The 17658-nt window shown below is 41.0% G+C and overlaps 1 protein-coding gene across 2 annotated transcripts in view; it reads right to left on the bottom strand.

The window, feature by feature from the left end:
• GMDS (GDP-mannose 4,6-dehydratase) overlaps nt 1–17658 on the bottom strand; it is a 1339054-nt gene that overhangs the window by 703662 nt on the left and 617734 nt on the right. For both annotated transcript variants that reach the window (XM_053714661.1, XM_053714660.1), the window contains 2 exons: nt 6982–7174; nt 3985–4089 (listed from right to left, as the gene is read on the bottom strand). In XM_053714661.1, coding sequence (XP_053570636.1) covers nt 3985–4089; nt 6982–7174 — 298 coding nt within the window. The remainder of the gene's footprint in view (nt 1–3984; nt 4090–6981; nt 7175–17658) is intronic.

The raw sequence follows: 17658 nt of genomic DNA, 5'->3' as shown, positions 1-17658 counted from the left end.
CAATGCACTTGGTTAAGTTAATCTTGGCCATTGGGTCGTTTAAAAGAGACTCGTCGAGTCTCCAAGTCCGAGGGTTGTTGGTGTCTATGGGGAGGTTAAATGTACAGCTGACCATAGCATGGTCGACCATGTAATGGGATGTACGTCAGAGTGTCGTGCATACATTAGGCTGGTAACATCTGTCAGTATGTAGTCGATCCTAGAGTAACTTTGATGTGGATGGGAAATAAAAAGTGAAATCTTTGTCATGCGGGTGGTGGATCCGCCAGATATCGTGCAAGGCCAGGGCGTGCAATTTTGACTTAATTACTTTTAAAGTTTTGGTGGGAATAGCAGACTTGCAGAGGAGCAGTCTAGAGTGGGGTCTAGGCAATGTTAAAGTCTCCTCCAAATATCAAGCTGCCCCTAGGTGACTCTAAAAGCTTGTTGCCTACCTGATGGAAGAAACCGGTGGCCTCTAGACTGGGGGCATAGATGTTAACTAGGGTTATGAGTTTCCTATGTAAAAAGTCCCGAGATAATTAGGTATCTATCCCATTTTGTCTTTTTCTATTGACGTGACCTGAAAAGGAAAATTCTTTTAATCATAATACATACCCCGTTACGCTTTGTGCTGTCAGAGGAAAGTATGCAAAACCAAATTTTTGAAAAGAGCACGAGGTTCTCGACCTCTTTTGAAGTGGGTCTCTTGCAACATTACTATGTCACAACTCCTAAGTCTCTTATAATCCCTTAAGGCTATGGTTTCTCTTTGAGGAATATTGAGCCCATGACATTATGAGATAGGACTCTGTAGTTAGACCTATCCATCTGTAGTGATACATTTAGGAATATGAAAGTTACGCATGACAGACACATTTTTAACAGGCAGTCTGAGACACATTTGAGAGGTATCTTGTAGTAAGCATGAGAGGTTACAAACAAAGCATGTAAAAACATCAAAATATGGTACAAACATAAATATTTAGCTAAACCAACTAAAAGTGTACATTTAGAACTATACACCATAATCGGGGGGTGACTGGTGTTACATTAAGCTCTAATAAGCAGTTTAAATCTAAAGTTGGAGTACCATGTGTGGACCCGTGCTAGAAGGGAGGGAGCCAAAGGAAGAGGTGAGAGGGTGGGGAGGGAGAGGTTAGGTGGAGGGAGAATTAAGGACAGGAAGGGTTGGATATTGAGAAAGTAGGTTTAGGTCAGCCTGGGCATGGTCTCGGCATATCTGAAAAATGGCATAAACATTAAGTGTCAAAAATACATTCATCAAAATGCATAACATATTTTAGACCACCCAGAAGTCAAAGGAAAAGTCCAGAATTCTGTGGAAAGGAACCAAACACTACCTTTACTACAACTTTAAGAATAAGAATTGAAATCTTACCCTATTACCCAGAGCTAGAAGTAGATCAGAAACAAGTAAGTGGGAGCCAGGGCATGTGCCTTAGCATAAGCTCCCTAGACCACTAGCTAGATGTGTGAGTCTGATATTTATTGCAGAAGATCATGGCTGTGAAGGGTTTCGCGGGTCAGAAGACCCCGTGTGTGCAGAGTCTGTTTTTCTTCTCTTGGGGTTGACTTTATGCCATTGAGGGCGCTGTTCCTTGGGGTTGTCCCCCTCTTTGTCTCGTTGTTTTGAGGTGGTCGCAAGGACATCTTCATCCGGAGGCTCAATAGTGATGTTCAGTTTCTTGGATACAGTGTCTAAGTCCTGGAAAGACTTGTATATGATTTGAGAGCCATTATGGGAGATTATCAAACTGAATGGGTATCCCCAACGATATTTGATGTTGTGATCCTGCAGGGCCTTAGTAAGGAATTTGACTTCTCTCCTTCTCTGGATGGTTTGTGGGCAGAGATCTTGAAAAATTTGTAAGGTATGACCTTTATAGGAAATGGAGCGCCTGGTTCTCGCTGATTGCCAGATGTCATCTTTGGTGGTAAATCTGAGAAATCTCATTATCACGTCCCTGGGTGGAGCGGGGGGCTTGGATGGTGGTCTTAGAGCCCTGTGAATCCGCTCAATTTCATCAGGTTGTAAGGGGGGTAATCTGGGATTCAGGAAATGAAATAGCTCAGACGTGTAAGATTTTAGTTGATCTGAGGACACTTCTTCAGGTATGCCTCTGATTCTGAGGTTATTCCGTCTCCCCCTGTTGTCGAGATCCTCAAGTTTCTCTTGCAGGGCCTGAACCATGGAATCTTGTATTGAGAGTTGTTGTGTGTTGGAACTAACCATGGAATTGAGCGCCTCTTGGCCTTCTTCAAAATAATCAAGCCTAGAGCTCATTTCATTTAGGTCTTTCTTTAATTCCCTCATTTCGCCTTTTATAAAAGACTTCAAAGATTCAAAGTCAGATTTGGATGGGAGATCTGCTATTTGCGACGGCAAAGTTAGTAGGGATTTATATTGCATAGGTGAGAGATCTGACTGCATCTCCGTATTGGATTGATCCTGTGATAAAGAGGACTCAGTGTGGTCTGGGTCAGATGGTTGAAAAAAAGTTGACACTGATGGTGTGTTAGTAATAGGCTTGTTAGTTTTATCTGATTTGGGGCCCTTGCGTTGAGACATCCTGGGCCAAAGAAATGTGATAGATTCAGAGACACTGGGATTATACACCACTTCTAGGAGAAGAGATATAAACTGGTTTATCCCTGATAGCAATGGTCCCCAGGATCTGAGTTGTTAGGGGTCTATGAGTAAAGCTGTGCAATTCTTGTTCACTGTGTATATCAGAAGCCACACGGATACAAGTGGGAAGGCTGTCTGTGTCTGAAGGCCCAAATCCTGGCGTTTGTGAGTGAGAATGGTAGCAGTGGAAAGATGACAAGGGAGAGACCCAAATTCTGTGAATTTATCCCCTTATGTGGTTACAGGTATCCGTGAGGAGTGAGAGAGGGCTGATATTTATAGAGGTTGCCCTTTTAAGCGTTATGTTCAGGTGCTTAGGCTGCTCCCACCCAGGATCTCTCCCACTGTGTAGCCTATGTATGATAAGTACTCTTACCCCAGGGCCTGCAGTATGCACCGGTAGCTGTTTGGCCTTGTCCGGGACTCTGAGCGTGTTAGTCGCGTCCCCTGATCTCATGGGCTGTGTGGGTGGTGCGCGGTTGCGGCTGGGCCCGATCGGCAGCTGATACTTGTTGGCTTCGGTATGTGTGCCTCCTCTCCTCTCACAGCAGCAACCACCGGAGACCCAAGTAAGCTAATTGGAGGTGATCTGCGGCCGTGTGAGGTCCCGTGTGTTCTTTCAGGGGATGCCGGTAAGAGAGTGCGTGAGAGGCCTGTGCCAAGATGGCGACCGGGAGTCTGTAACTGTTGAGACCTTTTCGGCAACTCGGGGAGGGAGCAGGTATGAATGGAGCAGATAAGGGGTTTAGGGTACTCCCTGTGATGACATGATGTTTAGAGGCACTCCGGAGTGTGATTTAGAGTCCCCACATGGATATCTCCTTTTCTTTGAGCAATAACAGCACCGGAGCTTTAACAAAAAGCAGCCATGTCCCAGCCTATATTGCTTTTTTGATCAGTTTTGCTTATTTTTTTTAATAACATTGTGCAACCTGACTTTTTATAGGCAGGGAAGGGGGGGAGTATCTGCTCGTCCTGCTTTCCCAGCCACTTTTCAGTAAGTGTCCCAGCCTAACCTCAACAGTGCTAAACTGTGAGCTTCTAAGTACATTTTTAAATGGTTTTATACTGGATTTTTAGATCAGTATCTGTGCATATTCTTCTCTATAGTAGTGTCTATTAAATGGAAACTGGTGTACACTGTCCCTTTAGTGCAGGCATGCAGCAAACACTGCTGAAATATCTATGGGTTATATTCACATTCTTCATTTCTATTCTTCAAGACTGTATCTGCTATACTCTTAAGCATAGTTTTAGATCTTATTAATAACTTTATATAGCACACTGAACCCAACTCATCCTGTCTCATTGTGGAATTCCTATCCGTTAAAGAAAATAGTTAAATGTCTAACCTCTTCGTGGACTCTCGTGGTTGAAAAGGATTCCATTAACAGCAAAAAGGTTGTAAGCTTCCCTGAAGTTCACCACAATCCAGTAGGCATAGAGCTTGGCTGCACCTAAGAGAGAGAAAAAAAAGACATAAAGTAATTTAAGATTACGTGATAGCAAAATAATCATTCTAAAGCTATGTTTTTGGACGTATAACTGAATTTTCTGTGGTAGAGATCCAAAGCAACCTACTGATGTGGAGATGCTATGAAAAAAAGTGGTGGCAGCAAATCTCTAACAGTGACTTAGTTTAAAGGGACTGTGTACAGTCAAATGTTCTCCTCTTTAATGTGATCCCAATGATATATTTTACCTACTGGAGTACATTCAATTAATTACAAATAGCTTATTTAGCTTTATTTGGTCAATTTAAATAGCTTATATTTCTTGTTGTATCCCCACTGATACAGAACATTTTAATACTCGAGTATTTACTGTGGAAAAGCTGTGTAAATATAATCAAGAGAGGAAATTACACTTCCAGTGGTGGGTTGTAGGGATACATATTCAAATGTTTATTTTCAATTGTTCTCTCTAAGGATACAAACAGAGATAACATAAGGAGGCCATTTTTATAGGTTGTGGTTTCAAAGAGGAAAATCAGCTAGTTTATATAAAAAAATTAACCTAAAGGAACAATGTCCAATTCATTGTATATTCTTCAGCTGGTTTAAAAGTAACTGGAAACCAATTAAAGTGAATCAGGTTTTATATTACACTGTTCCTTAAAGCAAACTGATGACGCTCAGACTGCTACTATTAAGAAAGAGAGTGTACATGTTTACTTTCTAAAGGGACAGTAAAATCAGAATTAAACATATATTGTATCGGATAGAGAATGACATTTTAAACAACTCAATTTTACTTCTATTATTGATTTTGCTTAGTTCTCTTGGTATCTTTTGTTAAAGAGTAAACCTAGGCAAGCTCAGGTGAGTGCATGTGTCTTAAAGGGACAGTCTACACCAGAATTTTTATTGTTTTAAAAGGTAGATAATCCCTTTATTACCCATTCCCAGTTTTGCATAACCAACACAGTTATATTAATATACTTTTAACCTCTGTGATTATCTTGTATCTAAGCCTCTGCAAAATGCCCCTTTATTTCAGTTCTTTTGACAGACTTGCAGTTTAGCCAATCAGTGCCTGCTCCCAGATAACTTCATGTGTATGAGCACAGTGTTATCTATATGAGACACATGAACTAACACCCTCTAGTGGTGAAAAACTGTTAAAATGCATTCTGAAAAGAGGTGGCCTTCAAGGTCTAAGAAATTAGCATATGAACCTCCTAGGTTAAGCTTTCAACTAAGAATACCAAGAGAACAAAGCAAAATTGGTGATAAAAGTAAATTGGAAAATTGTTTAAAATTACATGCACTATATGAATCATGAAAGTTTATTTTGGCCTAGACTGTCCCTTTAAGCCATCTGGCAGCAGCATTTGCAATACTATCATAGCAATGTTATACATAGTCACAAACACTACTGCCATAGACACGTGCAGGCTCCTAAGCTCTTAACAGTCTACCCAGGTTTAGTCTTCAACAAAGAATACCAAGAGACAAAGCAAATATAATAGAAGTTTATTGGAAAATTGTTTAAAACTGCATTCCCAACCTGAATCATGAAAGTTTAATTTTGACTTCACAGTCCTAATGACCAGGTTCTAGGGATTTTCTGCCCCCAAATATAATAACACTGGTCTGTCTATCACCTTGGGACAAATGCTATTCTATTTAACCCTAACCAGGACTTTTCCCCCCTGCAAATACATTTAAATCACTGCTGGCCAGTCTCTAATTAAACCAAACTATGACCCTATCACTACCAGAATGCTTGTGACACCCTTTAATAAAAAAGTGCCCCATGACCTTTTAAAGGATGCACCACCCAGTTGATTTTGCTGACCACCCGGCTAAGCTAAAATTAGCCAATATTAAAATGTTTCAATGTTTATTATGAAATAAGTTTATGTTAAGTGATGCAATTATTTTGTTCTTTGAATAGCAGAAAATTTTATAATATTAAAAAATATTACACTGCACTAACCCGGCTACTTTATAGCGCACCCAGCCGGGAAAATTGTATGTGGAAAACAGGGAGTTGTAGAAGCGTAACTCTCCTACTCACTATAGAACAAATATACTAAAAGGAAGCATTACAGAGTTAAGCAGACACATAGGTGCTTTTGCTAAGTAGGTTATATAATCTATCCAGAGCCCCATAACTTTATTTGTAATGCACTTTACTGTCTGCAAAGGACAATCTCACAAATAAATAAGTGAATATGTTGTTGTCTAACCTAAAAGCCTGCATTATTTATATTGTACTCAGTACATTTTTTAGAAGATTATTATAAGACAGATTAGCCCATAAGTTTAATATGCCAAATCTACCAGCACATTTTGATTGGTTTAATTTAACAGGCAGAACACTTTACTGCATTGCAGTATTTAATATTGTAATGTTCCTAACAGGGTCTACTGCCACATGTAAAAATATACATAGATACATTAGCAATTCCTTGACATTAACCAGCAACAAAGTGGCAAAGCGAAGTACCTTTTATTTAGAAAGGTGTAGTAGGCATGACTTTCAGCAGCTTTAGAGAACATTTTATAAATGCTTTTACTGAAAAAGTTTTACTCGGCTTTAGGGACATGTAAAATTCAGCCATACTGAAACCACTGGATAGAAAAAACTGAGACAAAGTATAAAAACAAACAATGTCCTGTGTATTCTTGCTCAATAGCAGCAGGAGGTTAGAAACGATTATGGTTTTGTTGGGCAGAGAGGTAATAAAATGTATCATTTATTAAGGTTATAGCTAGTTTGTAAACCTCAGACAATTAATAGGGTCAGAATTCTTGCCGATTTCAAGTGCAAGGCCACAATCTCTAACTGGGTATTTTGTTCTGTGTTGGTTTCAAGTCCTTGCTGCAGTGCTGTCCACTCACCATATGGTGATCTAGGATAGAAAGGTGTTGTTTCCTTTTGTGGGATTTCCTGAACTTTTCCATACAATTCACTGGTTGAGGCCTGATAAAATTTCACAGAGTCAATAAGGCCGCAGGTTTTTATGGCATCAAGAAGACGTAAAGTGCCAACTCCGTCAACATCAGCAGTGTACTCAGCCAGGTCAAAGGAAATCTAAAAACAGAATCAGATATGAGCTCCAGCATATTCCTGTACATTGTTAATAAGGCCAAGTTAGCTTAATAGTATTTTATAATATCACAACTGTATGTATAATATAATTTATATAGAAAGATATTTCATACACAAAAAAGACCATGTTTCCTTCCATACCCAGAAAAAAAAAATGTAGTAGAGGAATAATTGTTTTCACTGTTTATTGAAATTTACATCAAAATATATTCCCCAATATTAAATACATATTATAAAAAATAAAAATAGCCACCAATCAGCATCTAGCTCCCAGTAGTGCATTGCTGCACTAGTTATACTTTCAACAAAGGATACCAAGAGAATTAAGCAAATTAGATAACAGAAGTACTTTGGAAAGTTGGGTAAATTGAACGCTCTATCTGAATCATGGAAGAAAATTGTTAAGTTTACTCTGCCTTTGACTTTTACAAAAATTCTATATATGAGGTTACTATTTCTATTTAAATATTTTATCTCCATAGACTTTAATAGAGATAAAAACATAATTTATTTATCAGACAAATTCCTTACTGTTGGGAAATACAACACCTGGCCACCAGGAGGAGGCAAAGACACCCCAGCCTTAAATATCCCTCCCACTTCCTCATTACCCCAGTCATTCTGCAGAGGAAACAAGGAAAAGTAGGAGAAACATTAGGGTATAAATGGTGCCAAAAGAATAAAATAAATAGGGGACCGCCCATAGACAAGAAAAAACGTGCGGGGGCCATGGGCTCTCCCTATCCGGAAAGAAAGGAATTTATCTAGTAAGCATAAATTATCTTTTCCTTCCTAAGATAGGGAGAGTCCACAGCTTCATTCCTTACTGTTGGGAAAACTATACCCAAGCTCCAGAGGACACTAAATGAATAACGGGAGGAACAAAAAGGAAGAGGCGGACCCTATTCTGAGGGAACCACAGCCTGCAAAACTTTTCTCCCGAAAGCTGCTTCAGCCAAAGCAAAAACATCAACATCAAACTTGTAAACATTGAAAAAAGTATGTAAGGAGGACCAGGTAGCCACCTTACAAATCTGATCCATAGAGGCCTCTTTCTTAAAGGCCCAAGAGGAAGCCACTGCTCTAGTGGAATGAGCCGTTATCCTCTTAGGAGGAGGATGTCCCGCTGTCTCGTAAGCTAAGCGGATGACACTCCTTAACCAAAAAGATAGGGAAGTCGAAGTAGCCCTCTGCCCCTCACGCTTCCCCAAATAGACAACAAACAAAGAGGAAGATTGTTTAAACTCCTCTGTAGCCTGAAGCTATAACTTCAAGGCGCGAACCACATCCAAATCCTTTCTATAAGGTTCAAATAAAAACAGTTTTGCAGATTTATCGCTTGTTCTTTTAACTATATCTAGATAGTTTACAGGAAAATTCCGATTAACAATATACTCAACTAGAAATAATATTCAATAAGTTCACATACAAGTTATGTTCAATGTTATATTGTAAAAATGTTCAGTTAGGTAGACGAGGGGGAAAAGGAAGAACCAATTAATTCCCATTCATTCTTAATAATGTTCGCCATTTTAACCGGCACAGGAAAAGTCAAAGGAACTTTCATGTCTTAGTAAACTGTCTAATTTAGGTATTATAGGTTTTTCAGGCAGTGCGGCCTCTGAAACCTCTAACGTAGACAGAACCTCCTTTAATAAAAAAACACAAGTGCTCAATTTTAAATCTAAAGGACGGTTCCTCCGCAGCAGGAGGCTTAGACGCTAAGGACTCCGACCCAGAAAGTTCACCCTTGAAAGCTACAGAGGTTAACTCATCATCGGATAACTGGGACATAATAGCTAAATCCGATAAATATTTAGATGACTCCGGGTCAGGAGAGCTATGTTTAACCTTTCTCTTGCGTTTGTTAGAGAGAGGTAATGCACTGAGGGCCGCAGACAGAAGTCCCACTCCAGATGGAGGATTAGATGTGCAAGGGTAGTAATCTCACGGGACGCCGAGTCCTGAGTGGTAGACGGCTCAGAGGGACTAAGAGCCTTAGCAGGCTTGTCTCCCTTCTTAGACTTCATAAAGGTGTTAAGGCATGTGGAATATAATTGAGTGGGCGGGAAAACCACGGCCTCCTCACAATATAAATAGGTATTTAGTACAGAAGGAGTACCTTCTAACATGTCAGAGTCCTTCATAGCTTAGGTTATACCCACAGATGGACACAAATAAAACATTTTATATTATAGAAAACTGCACCTTTATACTCCTAATGGCTGGGGCACTCACCACCTCCTAGACCCAGACAGTTAACAGAGGAATCACTCTCGTCAGGTTCAAGTCTCAGGCAGAATGGAGAAAATGAACATAGACCACACCCGGTCACATGGAATGCAAGACAGTACATCCCCTGTTATTGCACAGCTCCTATTACTTGCTGTACTTGTAACACTTTCAAAAACGAAAGTGAAACCTGTTTGTTCCAGCCAAAAACACACAGTCTATCTGCCCAAAATCACACAAAGCAGCATGTAAATAATCAATACACTGATTAATTAACCCCAACTGTTCAATAACCCCCTTCAGAGGATATTAACCATGAATCCTATCAAGGTATAAAGGAGCCACACTGTGACCCTGTTATAGTGTTTATGTGTAATAATTGAAATGATCTTACCTCCAGGATCCATGCTGTGGAACAGAACACAGCCTCTCAAGTGTGACAGTCTTATAGCAGCGCTCCTGACATGGACTTGAGTGAGAGAAAGCAGGCAGTGAAACTCGTCAACACTGATTGCTTAGGAGCCGTTAGCAGTAGTCTGGATGGTTTCACAGAAAAACTTTCCTTGCATCTCCAGACTTTAACTTTCATCAATGCTCTCACTGAGAGGTTGACATGACTACTTAAAACTCCACTCCTATCTCGAAGGGCAGATACCCTTTTCAGGACTCTCCGAATCTTCTGCCACCTTCTAACGTGACGATAGGCAAAGAATGACTGGGGCAATGAGTAAGTGGGAGGGATATTTAAGCTTTTGGCTGGGGTGTCTTTGCCTCCTCCTGGTGGCCAGGTGTTGTATTTCCCAACAGTAAGGGATGAAGCCATGGACTCTCCCTATCTTAGGAAGCAAATGTTTTTATCACCAGTTTCCACAATTTACCACCTCAATGGAAATTAGGCCAAAGTTACAGATACAGGTACATTTTTACATTGATCCAAAATAAATATGCTTTCTTATATAATAATAATAATAATAATCATAATAATACAATAAATAAATATGAGTGAATCAGTCAAAATGATGTTACTTCCTAATCTCAGAAACAAATTTGATTATTATACTTTCTGTTTCAGATTCTATGTGTGATGTTCATTCTACTTATTTTCTCTTATTCATTCTTATATGCTTTCTATAAATGTATAATGTATGCTTTTCCACAAGCTCAGTGAGATAGATACCAAAACCCAGTGATCCTACTGAACAAGGCTAGGTTTAGTGTGACATTTTGATATATAGGATGCTATTACTCCATAGTTGTGTGATGTCCCTTAAATTATAACCCCTAGACCTAAGTTTTGTTAACCTATGCAAAAAAATACACTATTAATGAAATACAAATAACCATAACCAGTGAATCAACAGATGGATGGGCAATATTTATGACTTTTATGAGAGTCAAGAACTGATTAGGCCTGGAATCACACTAAATACAGAGTCTGGCTAAAGGTTACTCTGGCTCCTATATTCTTCTGGCTACATTTAATCTCAGCATCATCAGTTATACTACATGGACTCAATACAAAGACCTATTTTTTGAAAAGGAGTCTTAGTAGCACAACTTAACTTCTAAAATAATACTTTTTGAGCCAAGTTTGCCACTCAGAAGATGTAAGACAATAGACAGCTGTAACAGAAGATGCCCAAAGGCTGGTTGTCTATTTTGACCCACTAATTACTTTTCATCACATTTATCTCATTAATTAGATGAATGCCAGTTAAATACACCACACTGTCACCTCTTTTGACTTAAAAATCATATGATGTAGAAGACTGTTGCACATAAATTAGCCTTTCTCTTGCAAGGTGTATCCAGTCCACGGATTCATCCTTTACTTGTGGGATATTCTCATTCCCTACAGATAGTGGCAAAGAGAGCACACAGCAAAGCTGTCCATATAGCTCCCCCTCTAGCTCCACCCCCAGTCATTCTCTTTGCCGGCTCTAAGCACTAGGGTCTCTCTACAGGAGGGTAAAGTGAATGTGGTGTTAGAATTGTAGTTTTTATTATCTTCAATCAAAAGTTTGTTATTTTAAAAGGTACCGGTTTGTACTATTTACTCTCTAGCAGAAAAGTGATGAAGATTTCTGCTGAGAGGAATCGATTGTTTATTCAAGAAAAATATCGTTTGTAGACACTTTGAAAGTCATTTTGGGGTTCTTTCTGGGGTTATTACCCACATGGCTGGTTTTTAGTCACTTAAGAGTGATTTACTAGGCCTCACAACTCCGGAGTAGAGTGGGAGGGGCCTAATTTTGCGCCTCAGATGCGCAGTTAGAATTGCAGAGAAGTTCATGCTGATTCACATGGAGGGTCCTGCTGCTGTTTGAGGGCCTTATAGAAGCTTTATTCCCCCAAATCTGATCCCTAAGGGCAGGTAGGGCCACAGCAAGGCTGTGGCAAGGTGCTGTACTATTTTTAACCGGGTGTTGGCTTTAGGCTGCTCCGGTTTGGGCATTAAGGGGTTAATCGTTTTGAAACTTGTGGTGCAATCTTATTAAGGCTTTAGGTGCATACTGTGAAAATTTCAGGAGAATTGCTGCATTTTCACTGTTTTGTAAAATTGTGTGCTCTTTTTATTTCTTAAAGACACAGTAACATTTTTTTCAAATTGTGTTTTTTATTTGTTTAAAGTGATTTCCAAGCCTGCTTGTATATATTACTGGTCTATTAAACATGTCTGACACTAAGGAAAATCCGTGTTCAATGTGTTTAGAAGCCATGGTGGAACCCCCTCTCAGAATGTGTCCCACTTGTACTGATATGTCTATACATCATATTGTTGCACTTAAAAATGTGGCCCAAGATGATTCTCAGACTGAAGGTAACGAGGGTAGCCCGTCTGCCTCTTCCTAAGTGTCACAACCAGTTACGCCCGCGCAAGCGACGCCAAGTAACTCTAGTGCGTCTAACACTTTTACATTACAAGACTTAGCGGCAGTCATGGATAATTCTCTTACAGCCTTCTTATCTAAACTGCCTGTGTTACCCGCAAAGCGTGATAGCTCCGTTTTAAGAACAGATTATGAGCATTCTGACGCTTTGGTAGCCGTATCCAATATACCCTCACAACGCTCTGAAGTGGGAGCGAGGGATTTGATGTCTGAGGGAGAAGTCTCTGATTCAGGAAGGGTTCCTCCTCAGACAGATTCAGATACATTGGCTTTTAAATTTAAACTAGAACACCTCCGCGTTTTGCTTAGGGAGGTATTAGCTACTCTGGATGACTGCTACCCTTTGGTGATCCCAGAGAAATTGTGTAAAATGGACAAGTACCTAGAGGTCCCGGTTTACACGGATATGTTACCGGTCCCTAAGAGGATTGCGGATATCGTTACTAGGGAGTCTGATAGACCAGGTGTTCCCTTTGCTCCCCCTCCTGTTTTTAAGAAAATGTTCCCCATACCTGACCCTGTGCGGGACTCGTGGCAGACGGTCCCTAAGGTGGAGGGGGCTATTTCTACACTTGCTAAACGCACAACCATACCAATTGAAGACAGTTGTGCTTTTAAAGACCCTATGGATAAGAAGTTAGAGGGTTTACTTTGTTCAACAAGGTTTTCTTCTCCAACCTATTGCCTGCATTACTCCTGTAACTACTGCAGCTGCTTTCTGGTTTGAGGCGCTGGAAGACTCGCACCAGACAGAGACCTCATATGAGGAAATTATGGATAGAATTAAGGCTCTAAAGCTGGCTAATTCTTTTATCACTGACGCCGCTTTCCAAATAGCTAAGTTAGCGGCGAAAAATTCAGGGCACTATGGCTAAAGTCCTGGTCGGCCGATGTGTCGTCTAAATCCAAGCTTTTGAACATCCCTTTCAAAGGAAAGACCCTCTTCGGGCCTGAATTGAAAGTGATTATTTCAGATATCACCGCAATTTCAGGAACGGCCCCGCTTCATCCTCTCCGGCTGCAAAGCAAGAGGGTAACGCTTCACAGCCCAAGGCAACCTGGAAACCTTACCAGGGCTGGAATAAGGGTAAACAGGCCAAAAAGCCTGCAGCTGCCACCAAGACAGCATGAAGGGGTAGCCCCCGATCCGGGACCGGATCTAGTAGGGGGCAGACTCTCTCTCTTCGCTCAGGCCTGGGCAAGAGATGTACACGATCCTTGGGCATTAGAGATTGTAGCCCAGGGATACCTTCTAGAATTCAAGGACTCTCCTCCAAGGGGAAGGTTCCACATTTCTCGTCTGTCTACAGATCAGACAAAGAAAGAGGCGTTTTTACGCTGTGTAGAAGATCTACTTACAATGGGAGTGATCCACCCAGTTCCAATTGCAGAACAAGGACTGGGGTTTTACTCAAACCTGTTTGTGGTTCCCAAAAAAGAAGGAACTTTCAGACCAATCCTGGATCTCAAAATTCTAAACAAATTCCTCAAAGTCCCATCATTCAAGATGGAGACCATTCGGACAATCTTACCAATGATCCAGGAGGGTCAATATATGACTACCGTGGATCTAAAGGATGCGTATCTGCATATTCCTATCCACAAAGATCATCACCAGTTTCTCAGGTTCGCCTTTCTGGACAAGCATTATCAGTTTGTGGCTCTTCCCCTCGGGTTGGCCACTGCTCCCAGAATTTTCACAAAGGTGCTAGGGTCCCTCCTGGCGGTGCTAAGACCGCGGGGCATAGAAGTGGCGCCTTACTTAGACGACATCTTAATTCAGGCGTCGACTTTCCAAAGAACCAAATCTCACACGGAGATCATATTGGCCTTTCTGAGGTCTCACGGGTGGAAGGTGAACGTAAAAAAGAGTTCTCTCTCCCCCCCTCACAAGAGTTCCATTCCTAGGAACTCTGATAGACTCGATAGAAATGAAATTAATTCTGACGGAGGTCAGAAAGTTAAAACTGTTAACTACTTGCCGAGCTCTTCATTCCATTCCTCGGCCATCTGTAGCTCAGTGCATGGAGACAATCGGACTAATGGTAGCGGCAATGGACATAGTCCCTTTTGCTCGGATACACCTCAGACCACTGCAACTATGCATGCTCAAACAGTGGAATGGGGATTATGCAGATTTGTCTCCTAAAATTCAGTTGGACCAGGAGACCAGAGATTCTCTTCTCTGGTGGTTGTCTCAGGATCACCTGTCTCAGGGAATATGTTTCCACAGACCAGAGTGGATCATTGTAACGACCGACGCCAGTCTGTTAGGCTGGGGTGCGGTCTGGGACTCCCTGAAAGCTCAGGGCTTATGGTCTCTGGAAGAAACTCTTCTCCCGATAAACATTCTGGAACTGAGGGCGATATTCAACGCTCGTCAGGCATGGCCTCAACTAGCTGCGGCCAAATACATCAGATTTCAGTCGGACAACATCACGACTGTAGCTTACGTCAATCATCAGGGGGGAACAAAGAGTTCCCTAGCAATGACGGAAGTAACCAAAATAATCAGGTGGGCGGAGGATCACTCCTGCCATCTCTCAGCAATTCACATCCCAGGAGTAGACAACTGGGAGGCGGATTTTTTAAGTTGTCAGACTTTTCACTCGGGGGAGTGGGAACTCCACCCAGAGGCATTTGCCCAGCTGACTCGGCTTTGGGGCATTCCAGAGTTGGATCTGATGGCGTCCCGTCAGAACACCAAACTTCCTCTCTACGGGTCCAGGTCCCGGGATCCCAAGGCGGTATTGATAGATGCTCTAGCAGCGCCTTGGTCCTTCAATCTGGCTTATGTTTTTCCACCGTTTCCTCTCCTCCCGCGTCTGGTTGCCAGAATCAAGCAGGAGAAGGCTTTGGTGATTCTGATAGCGCCTGCGTGGCCATGCAGGACTTGGTATGCAGACCTAGTGGACATGTCCTCTGTCCCACCACGGACATTGCCAATGAGGCAGGATCTTCTGATACAGGGTCCGTTCAAGCATCCAAATTTAGTTTCTCTATGTCTGACTGCTTGGAGATTGAACGCTTAATTCTATCAAAGCATGGTTTCTCTGAGTCAGTTATAGATACTCTGATTCAGGCTAGAAAGCCTGTAACCAGGAAAATCTACCATAAGATATGGCGGAAATATCTTTGTTGGTGTGAATCCAAGGGTTACTCATGGAGTAAGATTAGGATTCCCAGGATATTGGCTTTTCTCCAAGAAGGATTGCAGAAAGGATTGTCCTTAAAAGGATAAATATCTGCTTTGTCTATCCTGTTACACAAGCGTCTGGCAGAGGTACCAGACGTTCAAGCGTTTGTTCAGGCTTTAGTCAGAATCAAGCCTGTTTATAAACCTGTGGCTCCGCCATGGAGTTTGAATCTAGTTCTTTCAGTTCTTCAAGGGGTTCCGTTTGAACCTTTACATTCCATAGACATTAAAGTTGTTATCTTGGAAAGTTTTGTTTTTGATAGCTATCTCTTCTGCTAGAAGAGTTTCAGAATTATCTGCCTTACAGTTTGATTCACCTTACCTGGTGTTCCACGCAGATAAGGTAGTTTTGCGTACCAAGCCTGGTTTTCTTCCTAAAGTTGTTTCTAACAAGAATATTAAACAGGAAATAGTTGTTCCTTCTCTGTGTCCTAATCCATCTTCGAAGAAGGAACGTCTATTACACAATCTTGATGTGGTTCGTGCTTTAAAGTTCTATTTACAAGCAGCTAAGGATTTCAGACAAACATCTTCTTTGTTTGTTATCTATTCTGGTAAGAGGAGAGGTCAGAAAGCGACTGCTACCTCTCTTTCCTTTGGCTGAAAAGCATCATCCGTTTGGCCTATGAGACTCTGGCCAGCAGCCTCCTGAAAGAATTACTGCTCATTCTACCAGAGCAGTGGCTTCCACATGGGCTTTCAAAAATGAGGCTTCTGTTGAACAGATTTGTAAGGCAGCGACTTGGTCTTCACTGCATACTTTTGCCAAATTTTACAAATTCGATACTTTTGCTTCTTCGGAGGCTATTTTTGGGAGAAAGGTTTTACAAGCAGTGGTGCCTTCCGTTTAAGGTACCTGTCTTGTTCCCTCCCTTTATCCGTGTCCTAAAGCTTTGGTATTGGTATCCCACAAGTAAAGGATGAATCCGTGGACTGGATACACCTTGCAAGAGAAAACAGAATTTATGCTTACCTGATAAATTACTTTCTCTTGCGGTGTATCCAGTCCACGGCCCGCCCTGGCATTTAAGTCAATAAGAATATCCCACAAGTAAAGGATGAATCCGTGGACTGGATACACCGCAAGAGAAAGTAATTTATCAGGTAAGCATAAATTCTGTTTTTATGCATAAGACATCTATAAAAATACATTCTTCTGTTTATAATAAAAAATAGTTTATGATGTTTCTAATTTTTATATTTAGATAATTGCCATTGTTATTATGATAATAAAGCAGATATAAATGTTCTTTAGCATTATGTTTTGGCAATTATTTGGAATGTACACATCATATAGTTTGATCATAATAAAATACTAAACACACCGAGATTAATTTTCTCTAAAAATTTCAAACCACATGCTTAAAAATAAATTGAGAATTGGATGTTGCTGTAAGCTCTTGGAAGCGGGGTCATTCCAAATCTGTGTAGCCTTTACCCTGTACCCAGCTTGGGGGGATGTGGTGGAGCTTTAATATATAATAATAATAATATAAATAATACTTCTATCAGTCTTATTTGCCCAATGAACAACTTATAAAAAAAAATCAGAGGCATATTTTAACAAGTGCTGAATTGAAGACTGTACATATTAAACATTCAGCTTGTACGTTTTTTTATGATATTTTTTTTAAAAAGTTAGAAGCAGGGCTAAACAGATACCTGACCTATGGTCGCCTTGGTAACTATAAAATGGGGTCTGGTGACCAGTAAAATGCCTTTCTGGCCCAGAATACATGGCTGGGTGGAAGTTAAAAGTTCACAGCCACACCTCTCCTCTTTGCAGAGTGCATAAGCATGCATGTTACTTCATCTCTGATGCTGCTCTCCACATGAATGTCAATGCCCAGTATTCTTTTCCCACCTGCTGTCCATTCAGCTCCCCAAAACATGGCACTAACCTAGCCAATGTACCATGATAGGGTGACTCAGCAAAAGAACCCAATGCAATTAAAGTCAATGGGCTTCATTTATTAACTGGCAGGCACTAAACTCTCGGCGAGCGGACAGCATCCATTTAACATTGCACAAGCTACTGCTTGTGCAATGCTGCTCACTGGAGCTGTCAATCATCCCAATCGGATCTGTTTGGAATGATTGAAATTAAGTAGCAGCGGTCTTAACCCCTTAAGGGTTTAAGGCTGGGT

This window comes from Bombina bombina, chromosome 5, assembly GCF_027579735.1.
Source record: "Bombina bombina isolate aBomBom1 chromosome 5, aBomBom1.pri, whole genome shotgun sequence".
In the NCBI taxonomy this organism is placed as follows: domain Eukaryota; kingdom Metazoa; phylum Chordata; class Amphibia; order Anura; family Bombinatoridae; genus Bombina; species Bombina bombina.
This window is presented reverse-complemented; position numbering and strand designations above follow the sequence as displayed.